The sequence below is a fragment of the Abramis brama genome (genome assembly GCF_963993115.1).
Source record: "Abramis brama genome assembly, chromosome: 6".
In the NCBI taxonomy this organism is placed as follows: domain Eukaryota; kingdom Metazoa; phylum Chordata; class Actinopteri; order Cypriniformes; family Leuciscidae; genus Abramis; species Abramis brama.
The window spans coordinates 15855088-15870674 of record NC_139968.1 but is presented as its reverse complement, the minus strand read 5'-3'; the positions used below and the strand labels follow the sequence as shown (position 1 = coordinate 15870674).

Sequence of the window (15587 nt, the reverse complement as noted above, 5' to 3'; positions counted from 1 at the left end):
CAAGATTTCATATGCCGGTCATATTTTAACACATTTTCCTGACAAACAAGCACATTTAATTGCACTCACTCAATTGGCATTATGTAAAGAATTTTTTCTACATATGTAATGTAATGTGTCCAGAAATGATAATTTTCATTATTGTATCATAAATAAAATTCCCACTTCTACTAAATCATAAAAAAATGAAAACAATACAAATTAAAAGAATAAAAATGATTTTAAAATAAGATCCAAGTATCTTTGCAAAATTCACCCCATGATTTCATATTGTAACCAACAGTGGAAAAAAATAATAATCACAGAGCCAAGACGTCTTGAAAAAGTTTCACTTTACTTTTTTTGTTTTGTTTTATAACATCACTTTTTTTGCAAAGATCTGCGGAGAAAAACAGACATCTCACATTCTAACAAAGAAAGACAAGCAGAAGAAAAATGTCTGATCGTCTTCCGTGTGCACGAGAGAGAATCTGGGTCCGGCTGGGCAAACAGTTCCACAGGGAGGGCTGAATTCATACAGCGTGTGAATCTCTCACATCATCACCTGAGCTCCTCGGGAGAGTCAGGCTGCTCTGCCTCAGTCAGGACCATCTCCTCATGCCCCATCATGCACCTGTCATGACAGGTTGACAATGTTGGCCAGGAAGCGCTGGGCCCACCACTCCTCAAGATCAATAGGCACAAAATCTGACAAAAGAGAGCAAGTTCTTTGAGATTTCACCATATATATGAATAAAACACCAAACAAAATATACACTTTTTTTTTTCCCTTTCATAGTGTGGAAGCAACATGAAAATTCTTCAAAATGTATCCTTTTTCGTTCCTGACAGGAAGTCACGCAAGTTTGGAATGACATGAGGGTGAGTAAATGGCAGAATTTTTATTTTTACTTGAATAATGTGAATATGTATATCATAATGACAGCGAAGGCCTCCACGAGGGGCTGAGCAGAGAGAACAAGTCAGCAAAGAAGAGACTATTTAAAGAGAGTATGTAGGACAGAAGTCATTGACTGACTCTTCATGCTGGGATTGGGGCTTCTCTCCGCGTACTGCACTGGCCCTTTCCCGTTCTCCGGCTGGGATCCCTCTCCAAGCTTCTGCTCCACCTCCTGCCAAGCTGCAATCAAACAAATATTGAAAATTATAGCATGTATACCGTAAATTATATCATGTATATGAGGGAGGGAGTTGTATTTTTTTACTTTTTAAAATTTGATATACATCTAAAAGGATTTTAAAATCCAATTTGAAATAGATTTAAATAATTTATTGAAAATAATTGACATATGGTTTGCCAGCAAGTTTGTAAAAGTTTATATCTCATTATATATATATATATATATATATATATATATATATATATATATATATATATATATATATATATATATATACACACACACACTCCAGTCATAGAATGCTAAAATATTTAATCGTCTATATATTGATCTTTTGTAGTGTAAAACTTGCCAGCAAGCCATACTGATGTCTAATTTAGTCAATTTGATTGTTTTTAATAAATTAACAATTCACAAAATAAACTGAATGATTCATTTATCAATCAGTCTGAATGGCTTTTAAAATCCTTTATTCAGTAAACAAAGGTACAGGGACGCTGTAAATAGCATTTTAGGAAAACATGTTTCACAGTAGTTCTGTAAACAGTGCCATGTGTTCCACCAAAAGGACAATTTACAGCTAGGAAAACATGCTCTTCTCGTTGAGATCTTGGTAGAAAAATAGGTGGTTACTTTGACCAATTCTGAACATTCCTTTACACTCCCTAAACCGGTTGTCTTTTCTATTGACTGTAAAGCAGTTTTAGAAAGTATAAAGCCTCAGTTGACTAGCCTGTCACTATACAAAAGAGCATAAACCTGCCCTTGAGGGTCTGTTGCATCAGCCTGTGGAGGTGGAGTCTGGCCTGCAGACAAAAACCCTCCTCCTGAAGATAACAACTGCCCTTCTTCACACAAACTCTGCTGAACTTACCTCGCAAAGTACAATTATAGTGATTTAGAGTTGCTTTAATGGCTCAACACCTAATATGCACCATTTGCAGCCGCAAATTTGTAACAACTTCCAGTTATTGTAGAGCTTTGAATCCATTTGGTGTCTCCTCAGTGTATTAAGGTCTTGGCAAATACTACCCAACCTTGGCCCTCCTCAAGGTCTTAAACATCAAGGTAACCAAAATACTGGTGTTCTGGAAAATTAACTCACCCTCATAAACAAATCGAACATTGTCCTCGTGTGCTGGGGTGAATCCTTCAGTAGTGTTGGCAGCGTTTGGAGAGGTGGATCTGTGGTACCGCTTTCCGTTCAGCCGTTGAAATACAATTTTCTGTTGTATTGCTGGTATAGCTGGTGAACTACACAAACAAAGGGAAATCACATTGATTAATATGGGTTTTCAATAACCTTGAATTTTTACATTTGGACCCCATTCATAATACATTATTTTTAATTGATCCGTTTAACATTCGATTAATTTCTCATGCTTTTCATTTAAATAAAAGAACAGGTTATTCATTGAGAAAGCCAACCCAATGATTTCCATTATGTGGAAAAGAGCGTGTACATTCTTCAACATATTCATACATGTTTGTAACGACTTGAGGGTGAGAAAACGAAGAAGAATTTGGGGGTGAACTGTTCCTTTAAGGCCAAATACTTCCTTCCTTACACAATGTCGTTTCTATAGTGACAGCTAGCTACACGTTATTAAACCCAGTTGCTGATTATATAAGCATAACCCCAGACATAAATTGATCGTTATTGAAATATGAAACACACAAATGACAGACACAAACGCGAACGTGTGTCGTAAAATACGCCGTGACTCTCTTTAGCCTCCGAAAGCAGCACAACGTCCTTGTGGGAATATAAGGGGGGGGGGTGTGACAAGCATGTGCTCGCATTATAATAACTGCAAAAGGTTAGTTATTAAACCGTCAACAGAAATGATAACGAATAGAATCGCGACAGAATCTTCGAACACACGCCGTCATTCCACGCGCGCACGCGCTACACTTGCAAGGTCACACGGCGCAAGAAAAAACAAGGGACTTTGGCAAAGGCGTAAAAAGGACGTCATGATTAATAATTGAGGCCAGCTTGTTCAGTACAAATACTTTAAAGTGCGTTAAGCTTATAAACGAGACTGGGACGCTGAGGACATTTTTAAAGGTGAAGTTAAATCATTTTTAAGTTTCACCACAGCGACTAAACTCACGTGAAGAGAGCATCGCGAGCTCAGGTAACGTTAGTGCATATAAATTTAATTACTCACTCCGATGCAAGCAAGGGGCTTTGCTTCTGTTTCAGGTCGCTCGCTTTGCTCTCAATCTGTTGCGTAGGGCCTGCAAGAAATAATATCTGTTAATACGTCTCTAAAGTAATGTCAGTAACCAGATTAAAGGGTGGTTCATTCTCACTATATTTGCGTTAAATTACCGACCACTGACGGCGATTGCGCTTATATTATAGACTGTGCATGCCGTTCAAATCTGTACCTGTTCTCCGTTGTGTAACAAGTTTGCTGGGACCTCTGGTTATTGTGTACATCATGTGCGAGACGGTTTCTGAAGGACCCCTGCGGCACGATGGATCCACGCGAGGTCTACGGATCGGTCAGTGCGAATGTCACGAATATATGCACGCCAGGAAACGTCACGCGATCCCCCTTCAGGACGGAGCTCTCTTGACGCAGCCACCTTGGAAATAAGCAGCGTCGATCCGGTTCGCAAATCTGTCGTCCAGTCGCTTGCAGCCAACGGGACTTAAGCGCCGTGTATTTACTCACAGCAGCAGGCGTAAGGTCAATGAAGGTTAAGCGCGTTTATCACCCTAATTACGCGTCGGGTTAATTCGCAGAGTGTCCTGTGTGCGATGTGTCGCTGCGGAGAAACTTTCTGAGTTCTGGTTCAGTCTGGACTATGCTATAAAATTGGGACATTCAGATTGCAACCTTCCCCCGTGACGTCACGTCACGCCCCCCGCGACGTACAACCGGGGTCACCTTTCACCTACTCACCTTGTGGACATCAAACAATGTACTAATAGACTATGTACAGTATAAACACGGGTTTCATCATGCCGACAAACGTTCAACTAATAAACGCTCATAAAAGACTGCTTGATAATGATAATGATAACTTAAGGCTGCGCATATGTGCGCTGCAACGAGGGGCTTCGCACACCGCGTGGGAAACATGCAAGCTACTGACTCTTCTCGTGTAAAATCTAAACATTAGTTTCTTCATGCCTTCAAACATTGATTAATGTACGCGTAATAGTAAAGACAGCGGTTTGCGCAAATGTGCGCAGCTATGAGGCGCTTCACGCACCATGTGAGAGCCGGACGGGCTTTACTTCATACACATCAACAGTCCTGAACCTTGCTGTGTTTGGGTTAATTAAACCATAACGTTGATCTCACTAACCGTGCAGGTACTTAAGTTACACCTTTTACTCATTAAACATGATTGAATAAAAGAGAGGAAACCCATCTGATGCAATTGTTACACAACTGTTGTACAACAGTCCTTGAAAAGCAACGTCTGTGACAAAATGACTCTCAATCAAGAATGTATTCATTTTATTGTATTATAATCACCAGAGAAAACAGAGAAACGTGCCACTTTCAAGTAATCCTGAATTAGTATTTATGTGTCCAACATTAGGTTGACATTTGGTAGCTGCCAGAGAACCTACCTCAGATTAAGACCATTGTTATTGCTTATAATAAATTTATTGACCCCCATAGGAAGATATATCTATAGACATGTTGTTTCAAAAGTAACCTGTTCATTAGCTATTAATACCAAACTTCCAAACAAACCTAAATGGCAAGGCATACACAACTAATGTCATGATTGAGAACGAAGCCATACATTAAACTCCGCAATTTATTTCCAATGCTGTTTCCACACAAATAAAAGCCTTCTTCAATAAATAATGGCATTAAAGGGGGAACTGTATCAAATTAATGATGTAATAATATCTATATAGTCATAACTTTGGCTCACCTGAGTGGGTGTGTACAGTACAATCGAACATTAATACTTGCATCTCCCATTTAAAAAATTCCACACAATGAAAGCACTTAGTTACATTTACATTTACATTTACATTTATTCATTTAGCTGACGCTTTTATCCAAAGCGACTTACAATTGCTATATATGTCAGAGGTCGCACGCCTCTGGAGCAACTAGGGGTTAAGTGTCTTGCTCAGGGACACATTGGTGTCTCACAGTGGATTCGAACCCGGGTCTCTCACACCAAAGGCATGTGTCTTATCCATTGCGCCACCACCACCCTGGTGTTTTTACTAGTTACCCTGTAAATTTAAGTCTCTATAGCATGCTGCCTAAATCAAAGCAATTCAATACAGACATATCGTAGTATTTTGAGTAAAGAACCACAGAGGTTAGTTGCTCGAATTATAAAAGGCCTAATGATTGTACAAGTGGCGTTTCAGTAGTGCGGATCACAGTCTTCTACGAGGCTGTCGGTGATGTAGTTGATCTTCAGTAGTTGCTGGTAGTACTGCTGCTCCACGGCCGTGTTCACCGTCCAGCTCACCACCTCCACATCTCGGGCTGCCCAGTATTGCACATAGTCCCTGATGAAACAACACAGTGAGCATCTCGAAGCGCAACACACACTCCCACGCTGTAGATGGCGCTGATGTTTAAATACACTTTGAATGTTCCTACACAGATTCATTTATAGATTTACTCCCATGTTCTTGACTGTTTTTTGGGGTTAAATGCCTGAAAGAAGGGCTGTGGTGAAGATGTTTTCTCATTTATTCTACAGCATAAATACATCAGTACTACACCACTCACTTTTTTTTTTTAAAGCTTTTACGTCGAACAGGTAAACTCATCTACTCACTAGTCGCTTTCACAGCCTCATTGTGTTTAGAATTGCACTCCAACAAACTATTCTAACTCAAATTTTTCAACTTTTTGAGAGCCCTGGGTGATTTCCCTGGTTTCTTCTACAAACGGCCTACAAAAAGGATGTCATCCCTGCTGCACTCTCATAGCCTTAAGACCCGTTCACACCAAGAACGAGAACTATAAAAACAACTATGTTAGCATCCACACCAGCGCATAATATAGTTGTTTATTCTAAGCATGTGCTTGTCTGTCACTTTAAATGCCCGAGCTCGTTACAGCAGGATGGATTCTGATTGGCTATATATGTTTTTATTGTTCATCAGCTGGATAAAGTGATTCCAACAATATCGTTTCTCTGTGCCGTTATCCTTATAGCTGTGGTGTGACCCCTGCTATTCTTTAATATTGAGAATGATTTTTAGAACTATATCTTTATCGTTATCATCCTTGATGTGAACGGGCCTTTAGTGTGTTTCTAGGGGTGTTTATTTTTGCATGGGTGAAAATTCTATATTTGATTATTTTGAATAGGAGTTGCAGTCCCCAAAACACGAAAGCTGAAATGTTGAAAAATGTATAATATAAATGAATAGCCAAGCAGTCAATATGTCTCCCTAACCATAGGTATAAGCAATAATATGATCCCCGACAGCACCAATAACCACTGAAGGTCCCAGCAGTGGCATTCAAGAGACGACTAAAATAATAAAGTTTTAAAGGTTGTTTAGCAGTGGTCAAGAATAATGGTCAGTGCTTTAGTCTGTATTGAAACACAACCACAGTGGTCATTTCAGTGGTTACATACAGGGTTGCTTTACTGTGACTGATATGCGCAGTTTATTTTAGGACCTGTGGTAGGTGTGTTAAAGATCTTACGGTAATGTAATGCACATAATAACATGGCTTCACAATAATTATGTAAAAATGGCAATGAAAATGACCAGTTTTGGAAGTGAGATAATGACTCACGGCGAGACGAAGTTCTTCTGCATCAGGAAGGCAGAGACTCCGCACAGTTTCCACAGGAGGTGATGATGGGCCCAGTCGAGGAGCACGTCCAACACACACATCCAGTGATGCTTCCACGCGGACGAGAACCGCGGCGTCCCGTCGCCCAAATGACTCAGACTCCACGGCCGATGGGTCAGCGCGGTCACCACATTGGGATCCGCCTGCCGCATCTGGAAAGGAGGTGAGCAGCCGATACAATTCAGTATTAGTGTATTACTGTCCAATTTACAATGCCGCTCAAAGGTTTTGGATTGGTGAGATTTTTTTATGTTTTTAAAATAAGTCTCTTCTGCTCACCAAGGCTGCATTTCTTTGATTAAAAATACAAAAAAAGATTATAAATATATTATGACAATTTAAGTTAACTCTTTTCTATTTTAATATATTTTAAAATGTAATTTATTCCTGTGATCAAAGCTGAATTTTCAGCATCATTACTCCAGTCTTCAGTGTCTCATGATCCTTCAGAAATCATTCTAATATGAGGATTTTGATTCATTCATTACTATTATCAATGTTGAAAATAGTTGTGTAACATTTTTTTCAGGATTCTTTGATGAATGTGTTTTTTTGAGCATCAAATCGGCATATTAGAATGATTTCTGAAGGATCATGTGACACTGAGTAATAATGAAAATTCAGCTTTGATCGCAGGAATAAATTACACTTCACTATATATTCACATAGAAAACAGCGGTTTAAAATTGTAATAGTATTTCACAATATTAATGTCTTATTTATTTTTTGTATTTTTAATCAAATAAATCCTTGGTGAAGTACCTAAAACATGTCCCAAGATAAACTCAAAGATGCAAATAAACTGAATTATATTACCCTATAGATGACTTTGGGCTCAAATGAGCAGACGATACTAGTGTTGTAGAGCACTGGATACTTCCGAAATAATTCTTTCAGTGCTGCAGCTGCCTATGGACAACAGATAACACACATGAAAGCACTACCATTCTGCAATCATTAAATCAATAGGCGATTGCGAAGTAAGAGCTCAAGAGATCAAGACTGGTGCACAGAAACGGTCCAACCAATAATGGACTCACGCAGAGCAATGCAAGTTGCGACAGTACCTCATCTGGATGACCTTTGACATCGAAGTAAATGGTCAACTTGCGCTTGATGCATTCCTCTACAGCCTCCTGCAGCGTTGGGACCTTCTCACCTCGGAAACGCTCACTGCCACGCAATCAACACAAACATACCACCTGCCGTCTTCAACTTGCTCTTGCTCATTCATACTCTACGTTTGAAAACTAGTCTGTCGTTCTTCCCATCTGACCTGAATCTGTGTTTGGCGGCCGCATCTAGATTGCGCAGCTCAGAGAAGAGCAGCTTGTTCAGTGGTCCCGTCCCGTTGGTGGTCCGGTCCACAGTGTCGTCGTGCATCAGTATGGGAACCCCGTCTGCCGTGAACTCCAGGTCCAGCTCTACACCCATGGCTCCATTCTCACTTGCCTTTCAGTTAGAAATCAAGAGTCATTGAAAGAGGAAGAAACCACTGCTTAGATCTGTAGATTGAGGAAAACCACAGTTAAGGCAATGCTTTCACAATGAGTAATACAAGAAATGCGATTTTGAGGTTGAGGAGCATGTGATGCTTATTACGTGCATAGTATGTAACGTTACTATGTAAAAAAAATAAAAATAAATCACATGAAAGCAGACATTTAAGTCAAAACGCAGTAAATGAATATACAACAAATACTAACAGTTGGTTAACACTTTTATTAACCCGAGCTTGACCAAAATCGTTTTTTCAAATGTTTTTACAACACATAATCAATGACTTTTTCTTCTCGAAAAAGACGATTTTCTATATTCTGTCAATGAACCGCTTTGATTGATTCGTTAAAAATCATTTATTTGAATCGATTCAATACAAGATCCGAATCAAAACAACAATTCGTTCACCTTGTCAGTGATGTTTTCTTACCTAACGTTACCTGTAAAATATCACTTTATGTATGGCCTTTAAAAATAAGCATACAGTGGCTTTAAATTAATACTGCCACGCGAGAAAACATAAATCTATTCGCATTAAACCGAAATGAATCAGTATGTTGTTCCCACCGTCTGTATAGCAGCGATGGTGTTCTCGGGAGCGTCGTGTCCTCCGCCGCGGTGCGCCACTGCTGACACGCCGCTCGCCGACGCTCTAGTCCCGGGCCGCAGCACCTGTCTGGCCCGGCTGGAGGGCACCTGCGGGAACCGAAACATTACCAGAAACAGGTAGAGAGAGGCCGTGAGCACCGTGGGCCAGACGGCGCTTCTGGTTCCCAGCAGAACCACGACGAAGACCGCAGAGAAGAGTGTGAGCCCGTCTCCTAACTGAAGCATGATGAGGAAACGAACCTACAAACCCAAACTAAGCGCTGTTTCTGCAACTAAATCAATAAATATTACTTATTTACGATACTGCTCGATCGTTGCTTTCAGATGAAATCCACATTGCGAGTGTCATCAAAATGTTGACACAGGAGTGTTCAGTTTGAGTCATTCATCGCCACACAACCGTCTGTCAGAAACCAGCTAACGAACTGTCATGATGTATTGATGACATCATCACGAATAACGTTCGGAACCCCACTGACTCCTGACCTCACCACGGTAAAGAGCGTCATCTGATATTAAAGGCATCCTGAATACATGCCTTTAAACTGCGTGTCGATAACCTGTTTAACCTACACGAACAAAGAGCGCAAGATCTTTAAAACACTATCAATCTATGCGATGCCGTGGTGGAAACGTCCTACAATAGAACAGGATAACTTGAACAAAGACATAAAAGTCCCTGTGCGTAAATTATTTTAGGTTGATAAGAATAAATTTTGCAAAAACAAAGTGACAATTATTATTATTTGTTATTATTATTATTATTACTATTATTATTGTTTAACATTTGTGTGTGTGTATATGTATGTATATATATATATATATATATATATATTTACATACAATTATTTTATTGCGATTAAAACTTAAAGACTTTTATTTTGAAGTGAATGTTCACAGCTGCACTGCGAGATGAACTGAACTGAACTGATGTGGAGATGGTGAGTTTTAAAAACTGCACAGATTGTTAACATAATACATTTTGTTATATTATTTTGACCATCTGTTTGGTGTATTTCTTTGTCATTATTATTACTGCCTATAATACGGTAGAAAATGTCCTCCAAACCTTCACACATGGATTGCCCTTGACATACTTGACTTGACTAAAACATAAACGTCCCTGTAACGTAAAGGATTTTGATTGATACGAGGGGGGAAAAATCGCAAAAATGTAAACGTGTCAAAACAATAAGACAACAGTTTATTATTTGCTTTATTTTGTATTTTACAATTGAAAACAGTTTTACATTTGATAAGTTAATATAAAAATATTGTAAAGCAATAAAACTAAAATACTTTTATTTTGAAGTTTCACTGACTTTCTACTATGTCCAGCTTCACAGAAGCACCTCGCGATGCACTAAACTTGAGTAGAGATGGTAAGTGCTTTCAAAACAGCACGAATTGTTACTATTAATACATTTTTTTTGAATTATTGTGGCCTTTTTTTGGTGTATTTCCTTTGTCATTATCATATATTAGCAGCCTAATCGCATTAGGATTGTCCTTGACAGTGTCTTTAATCTCATCAACAGAATAAACGTGTTGAAAGTATTTTTAAGCAAGCGAGCTATATTACCAAAGTTAAAAAGTTAATTTCAGCCGTTGTATTAATTATAACAATTGTTGCCATGGTTACTGTCTCCTCAGATGATGTCATCACGCTTAATTTCCCGCCTTCCTCTATATGGGTGCCGGTGTCATCATGCAGGACTCATTTCACAAGCTAAGGTGCTCTACAGCAGTGACCCGACACACACCGGTCGACGGATGCCCGTTACGTTCTCACGCACCCTGCAGATTCAACCTGTGTCATTCTGCTCTGACCTTGCCTCGAGAGAATTCAGTCTAATGTATGCTTTCCCGGCTATCAAAGGCCTGCGAGCTCTTTCGAGACTCAAACTGATGCAGACGGGCATCACTGTGGTCTTACTGCCCGCTGTGTATTACCTGCACCTGCAGGGACAGGCCTCAGGGATGCTGGTGAGTTACACCACAGGCATAGCAGTGTTTGCTGGCTTCATGCTCTACTCTATAAGCCACTATGTCAGAAGAGTGGTGGGCATGATGTATCTGGATTCAACGCAGACCGTCCTAAAGGTGTCACACCTGACCTTCTGGGGCCACAGGCGGGACGTATATGTGCCCGTGTCTGATGTCATGACGCTGGGAGACTCAGGGGACACCAAAGGAGAGCCGATCCTTTGTTTAAAGCGCTACAGCAGTTCTGACACAATGTACTTTTCCACCAGACTGGGGCGAGTGGTGGACAGAAATGCATTTGAGAAGGTTTTCGGGAGTTTGTCATGAATTTACTTTTCTATTTTATTGTATGTCATGTCATAGGCTACACCACTGGATATTGTTTTCCCATTGAAAAGTGACAAATAAAGATGTAGTGTTGACGTATATATTGATTTTATTTCACATAATTGATGAAAAATTATAATAGAGTGCCGCAGTGAGGACATACACAGCCTGTGTAGTTTATGACTGGATCATTATTTCAGTGATTATGATGTTTCTAGCATGTTATATGTTTGGCAACAGTTCTTCTAACCCTAATTGATGGAGTGTGTAGCTTTTCATTTCTTAAACAACCATGTAGGAGAAACATCATGGCCATATTCCAGGATGACAATGTCAAGATTCTTCAGGCTCTAACTGTGAAAGAATGGTTGTGAGGAGCATGAACAATCATTCTCACACATGCATGTTGTTAACCACCCAGTTGACGGTAGTCATTGACTTCCATATGTTATGCTCAATATTTGGAAACTGGTGGGGATTATAATAAATATATGATGTCTGTTCCTATGATTCATAGTTTATATAACTCATACAGATGTTTACAGTGTTAGAGAGCGAAAGACAGTACGAAACAACAAGACAGTTGAATAAAATTGCATTTAATTGCACTTTCTATTTGTATCTCGATGTCTTGTTTCTGAGTTTATGTAGTTGCTGCGATTAGCATTGTAGGAAACTATAACATTCATGTTTGGGTTTTTCTGAGGAGGACATTGTGAAGTGTCATAGAATGTTCATGTAGATTTTTTTGTACTTGACATTAACTTACATGGTTCATGGTTAATACTACTAAACTACTCTAATTTGTAGAGGATAAATATATGAATGTTTAGTGGGGTTTGAGAGACAGTAAAGACAAACACTCCCTAATCTCCTCTTTGGGAAAACATGGACTTAGAAATCATTCCAACCAGACATCATTCTTATGAATCATTCACTGCACAGTGATGTACCTGGACATATTTTCAATGAACATGTGTATTACAATGTGCAACAGAAAAGATAAAGTCCTGACATAAATTGTTTCATTTTAAGCAACTCCAATGTCTTCACTCCTTGCATGCCCTTAAAAGTGTGCTTACACTCTTGACTGGGAGTGAAAACAGGATAAATAACATTATTTCCCCTCTCTCAGTATGACTAAAAACTTGCATTGTATTTAATACACATATGTTGTATAGATTGAGGGTTAACACTTATATGATCAGCAGAAACATTTTCACAACACGACCCTGTGAGTGAAAGATTTTCACTTTTTTAAGCCCAGACGTTTCCTATTCTCATCTCTGATTGGTTGACTCGGGTAAAGGTGATCACATGAGGTACCAGGCAGCCAATCCGGCAACAGCAGCGACCCATGTGGCCAGAATCACCTGTACTGTGGATTGTCGAAGCAGCATCCTAGCAAACTGACATGCGTAGGTCGTGTTTCCACTCACCGCTAGACAGACACGAAGGAAAGCATTACAGTAAAAATATCATTTTTAAAAGGTTTTGAAATTTTCTCACTAACAACTTCCTCACCCATTTTGGCTGCATAGTAGGGACATTTACTGATGTCTCCACCCATATCCCCGTGTGCAGGGAAGCCAACGTCCTGCACTTCCTCCTTAATGTCTTTCCCAATCTCCTGCAACTCTGAGAATACCTGACGGAAAAGCAAAGAACATGGAGTGAGGTACAAAAATGACTATTATATTCATGTATTCGCACATCACATAACCTAAAAGACGTGGTCTTTGATAATCCTCTTACGTCCAAATTGTATTTAAAAGCCAGGTTGGCTTCGTCTAGCAGCTTCTCTTTGGTCTCAGCATCCACTTCCAGCTCGTTCATCCGACTGCGGTACAGTCTCTTGAAGGCCGTGGGGTTGTGGATGCCCTCGAAATGGAAGAAGTTCAACCCCTCACCAGTAGGGGGCAGTTTGAGGGCCCGCTGAGCCACTTTCTTTAGAATCTGTCCTCCTGATAGGTCACCCATGTAGCGGGTCCAAGCGTGCGCAACCAAAAGAACCGGGTCGTTGCGACCCACCTCGTGAATGCGGTCTACGTAGGGCCTGGTGGCCGCCGAGCAGGAGATCTTGCTCTCCCAGTCTTCACCGTAGAAATACTCCAGGTCTTTGGCCAAGGCGTCTCGCCGATGAAGCTCAGAGGGAAAATATAGTGGGGCAAACATGGGATGGTCCTTATTCTTCTCGATCTCTTCCTCAATGGCAGAATACACATGGTACAGGCCGGTTGTGCCAAGCTGGGGTTGATAAGATGAGAAAATAGCACAAGTGTGAAGGTGATAAGAACATGATAAGCTGTTTTTGTCAAACCCTACAAGAGTCATTAGACTCACCTTAAAAAGTTCTCGTTTGATTCGGCCCCTCAGAAAGTCCTTGACAAATGGCGAGTTCTCGGCTTTGTCGTGAGATTCCTTGGTTCCAGCCGTCAACACTTCTGACAGGTCATCAGGACTGAAAAAACAATTTATAAAGATAAAAATCAGTCATGCTCTATACCGCCACCTATTGGCCTGGATGTAAAATCATGCAATAGCCAGTTGGAGTTTTGAATGGCACTACTTATGAATAACTTCCTATTCCGATTAATCATCCGATAAAATGAGGGTAAATTACTGAGATGAATTGTATAGTTTTGGTAGGTCATGTGATACCAACATTGTTGCCACATCAAGGGGCTTTCTATGGAAGCTTGTTTCCACCACAGAATAAAAAAAAAAGAAAAGAAAAAGTAATTGCGATTTATTTTTTTATCTCATAATTCTGACTTTTTTTCCGCAATTGCGAGTTATAAAGTCAGATTTGCGAAATATAAACACGCAATTTTGACTTTTTTTTTTTTTTTTCAGAATTGTGAGATATACAGCAAAGTTGCAATTGCAAGCTATAAAGACCAATTCTGAGGGGAGAAAAAAAATCGAGTATTTTCTAAATTGCGAGTTTATATCTCACATTTTTTACTTTATAACACACAGACTTATTTCTAGCATTTATTTCTTTATTTCTAGCGGAAACAAGCTTCCATAGGTTTCATAATGCGTTCTATATCAAATATTACAGGTTTTTTTTTTTTTTTTTAAGTAGGCCGTGTATACACTGTAAAAAAAAAAAAAAAAAGTACAAACAACTTGGATGTTTAAGTCATTTCAACTTTTACATTAAACTGACTTAAATGAGTTCAATCTTGTATAAGTATCTACTATACTACAGTATACTTTAGTATATACAAACATGCATAAAATAATACAATCATGTTTGATACAAGCCTGTCAAGTTTGGACAAAGCCAATATGAAAGCTTTCATGAGTTCAGCATTTTTGTCAAAAGAAGGCCAACTATTTATTTCTTTAGGTGTAAAACTTTTTTTAACAATGAGAAATGTAATGCACCCTCAAAACAAGTACATTCAAGGTCAATTTGATGTGCTTTCTAGATAGTTTCTTAAGATACATGTCTTAATAGCACTGTAAGGGAACAGAGTACCTGAGAATATCATCATTGCTTTCAGTGAGGGTGTTCTCTGCTGAATCTGCAGCCATCATGAACTTGTGCCAGTTATTTATGTCTGCTTGATAAACAAAGAAGATGAGCTGTGGCGTTTAAAAGCAAACATGTTTAGATACTCTTCTGTCAATAATGATAAACCACACAATAATCACTGTCTAGTGTTAGTCTTCATTGCGCAACTCATATCCATTGTGACATTATTAGTCACGCGCGTGACATTGACTTGTGTAAGACAGTCGGCAAGTAGGTTTATCCATCTAAATGACTGTTATTACATTATTATGGATGCAGTTGAAATCGGATTACGCGTTCTTCAGCTATGTAGAACAGGACGGCTGTTATTTTACCTGATAATGCTGTGTTTGCAGTCAGCTGCAGTTCACATCATATTGAATGCGTGTTTACAAAACTAATCCCGCCTCAAACAGGAAGCAGAATGACGTCTGAATTCGCTCACTCGTTTTCGTTCACTTATTACCTTTATAGTGGACAAGTGTCATCGCAAAGAGTGCATCAGTGAACGAGTGAGCAATATGACACAGTTCTTTGTTTATATAAGTCTCTTATTTGATCTATTTGTTTCACTTAGTCTTTTTTTATTGAACACTTTTGACAAAAGGTTGTGAGTGACAATTACTAACCTGTAAGTTGTAAGATTTTTGTCTATATCAAAACAATTCAGTGTCAGTAGACCTAGGCTACAATATG

The 15587-nt window shown here is 39.3% G+C and overlaps 4 protein-coding genes across 8 annotated transcripts; 1 reads left to right on the top strand and 3 right to left on the bottom strand.

The window, feature by feature from the left end:
• Positions 1-315: 315 nt before the first annotated feature.
• Positions 316-4003, bottom strand: mcrip2 (MAPK regulated corepressor interacting protein 2). Its single transcript, XM_084116873.1, has 5 exons — positions 3519-4003; positions 3296-3365; positions 2227-2375; positions 1019-1120; positions 316-687 (listed from the first exon to the last, which is right to left on the bottom strand). The coding sequence occupies exons 1-5, from the start codon at positions 3571-3573 to the stop codon at positions 617-619; spliced, it is 447 nt and encodes a 148-aa protein (XP_083972999.1). The 5' UTR covers positions 3574-4003; the 3' UTR covers positions 316-616.
• A 583-nt stretch (positions 4004-4586) lies between these two features.
• gde1 (glycerophosphodiester phosphodiesterase 1) lies at positions 4587-9733 on the bottom strand. The gene is made up of 7 exons (XM_084116865.1): positions 9011-9733; positions 8220-8395; positions 8011-8116; positions 7760-7852; positions 6884-7095; positions 5339-5631; positions 4587-5109 (listed from the first exon to the last, which is right to left on the bottom strand). The coding sequence occupies exons 1-6, from the start codon at positions 9275-9277 to the stop codon at positions 5484-5486; spliced, it is 1002 nt and encodes a 333-aa protein (XP_083972991.1). The 5' UTR covers positions 9278-9733; the 3' UTR covers positions 4587-5109; positions 5339-5483.
• Positions 9734-9938: 205 nt separating this feature from the next.
• tmem186 (transmembrane protein 186) lies at positions 9939-11985 on the top strand. Of its 4 annotated transcripts, none has more exons than XM_084116872.1 (3): positions 9939-9993; positions 10365-10434; positions 10706-11408. In XM_084116872.1, the coding sequence occupies exons 2-3, from the start codon at positions 10432-10434 to the stop codon at positions 11363-11365; spliced, it is 663 nt and encodes a 220-aa protein (XP_083972998.1). In that variant the 5' UTR covers positions 9939-9993; positions 10365-10431; the 3' UTR covers positions 11366-11408. The 4 variants fall into 4 exon arrangements, with proteins under 4 accessions (XP_083972998.1, XP_083972996.1, XP_083972997.1 ...); XM_084116870.1 differs by having other exon boundaries at positions 9940-9993; positions 10391-10434; XM_084116871.1 differs by lacking the exon at positions 10365-10434 and having other exon boundaries at positions 9940-9993; positions 10706-11985.
• hmox2a (heme oxygenase 2a) lies at positions 11452-15307 on the bottom strand. Of its 2 annotated transcripts, none has more exons than XM_084116867.1 (6): positions 15227-15307; positions 14856-14940; positions 13709-13826; positions 13121-13612; positions 12890-13013; positions 11452-12806 (listed from the first exon to the last, which is right to left on the bottom strand). In XM_084116867.1, exons 2-6 carry the CDS (start codon positions 14912-14914, stop codon positions 12679-12681), a joined length of 921 nt encoding a protein of 306 aa, XP_083972993.1. In that variant the 5' UTR covers positions 14915-14940; positions 15227-15307; the 3' UTR covers positions 11452-12678. The 2 variants fall into 2 exon arrangements, with proteins under 2 accessions (XP_083972993.1, XP_083972992.1); XM_084116866.1 differs by having other exon boundaries at positions 14856-14937.
• Positions 15308-15587: the final 280 nt, after the last annotated feature.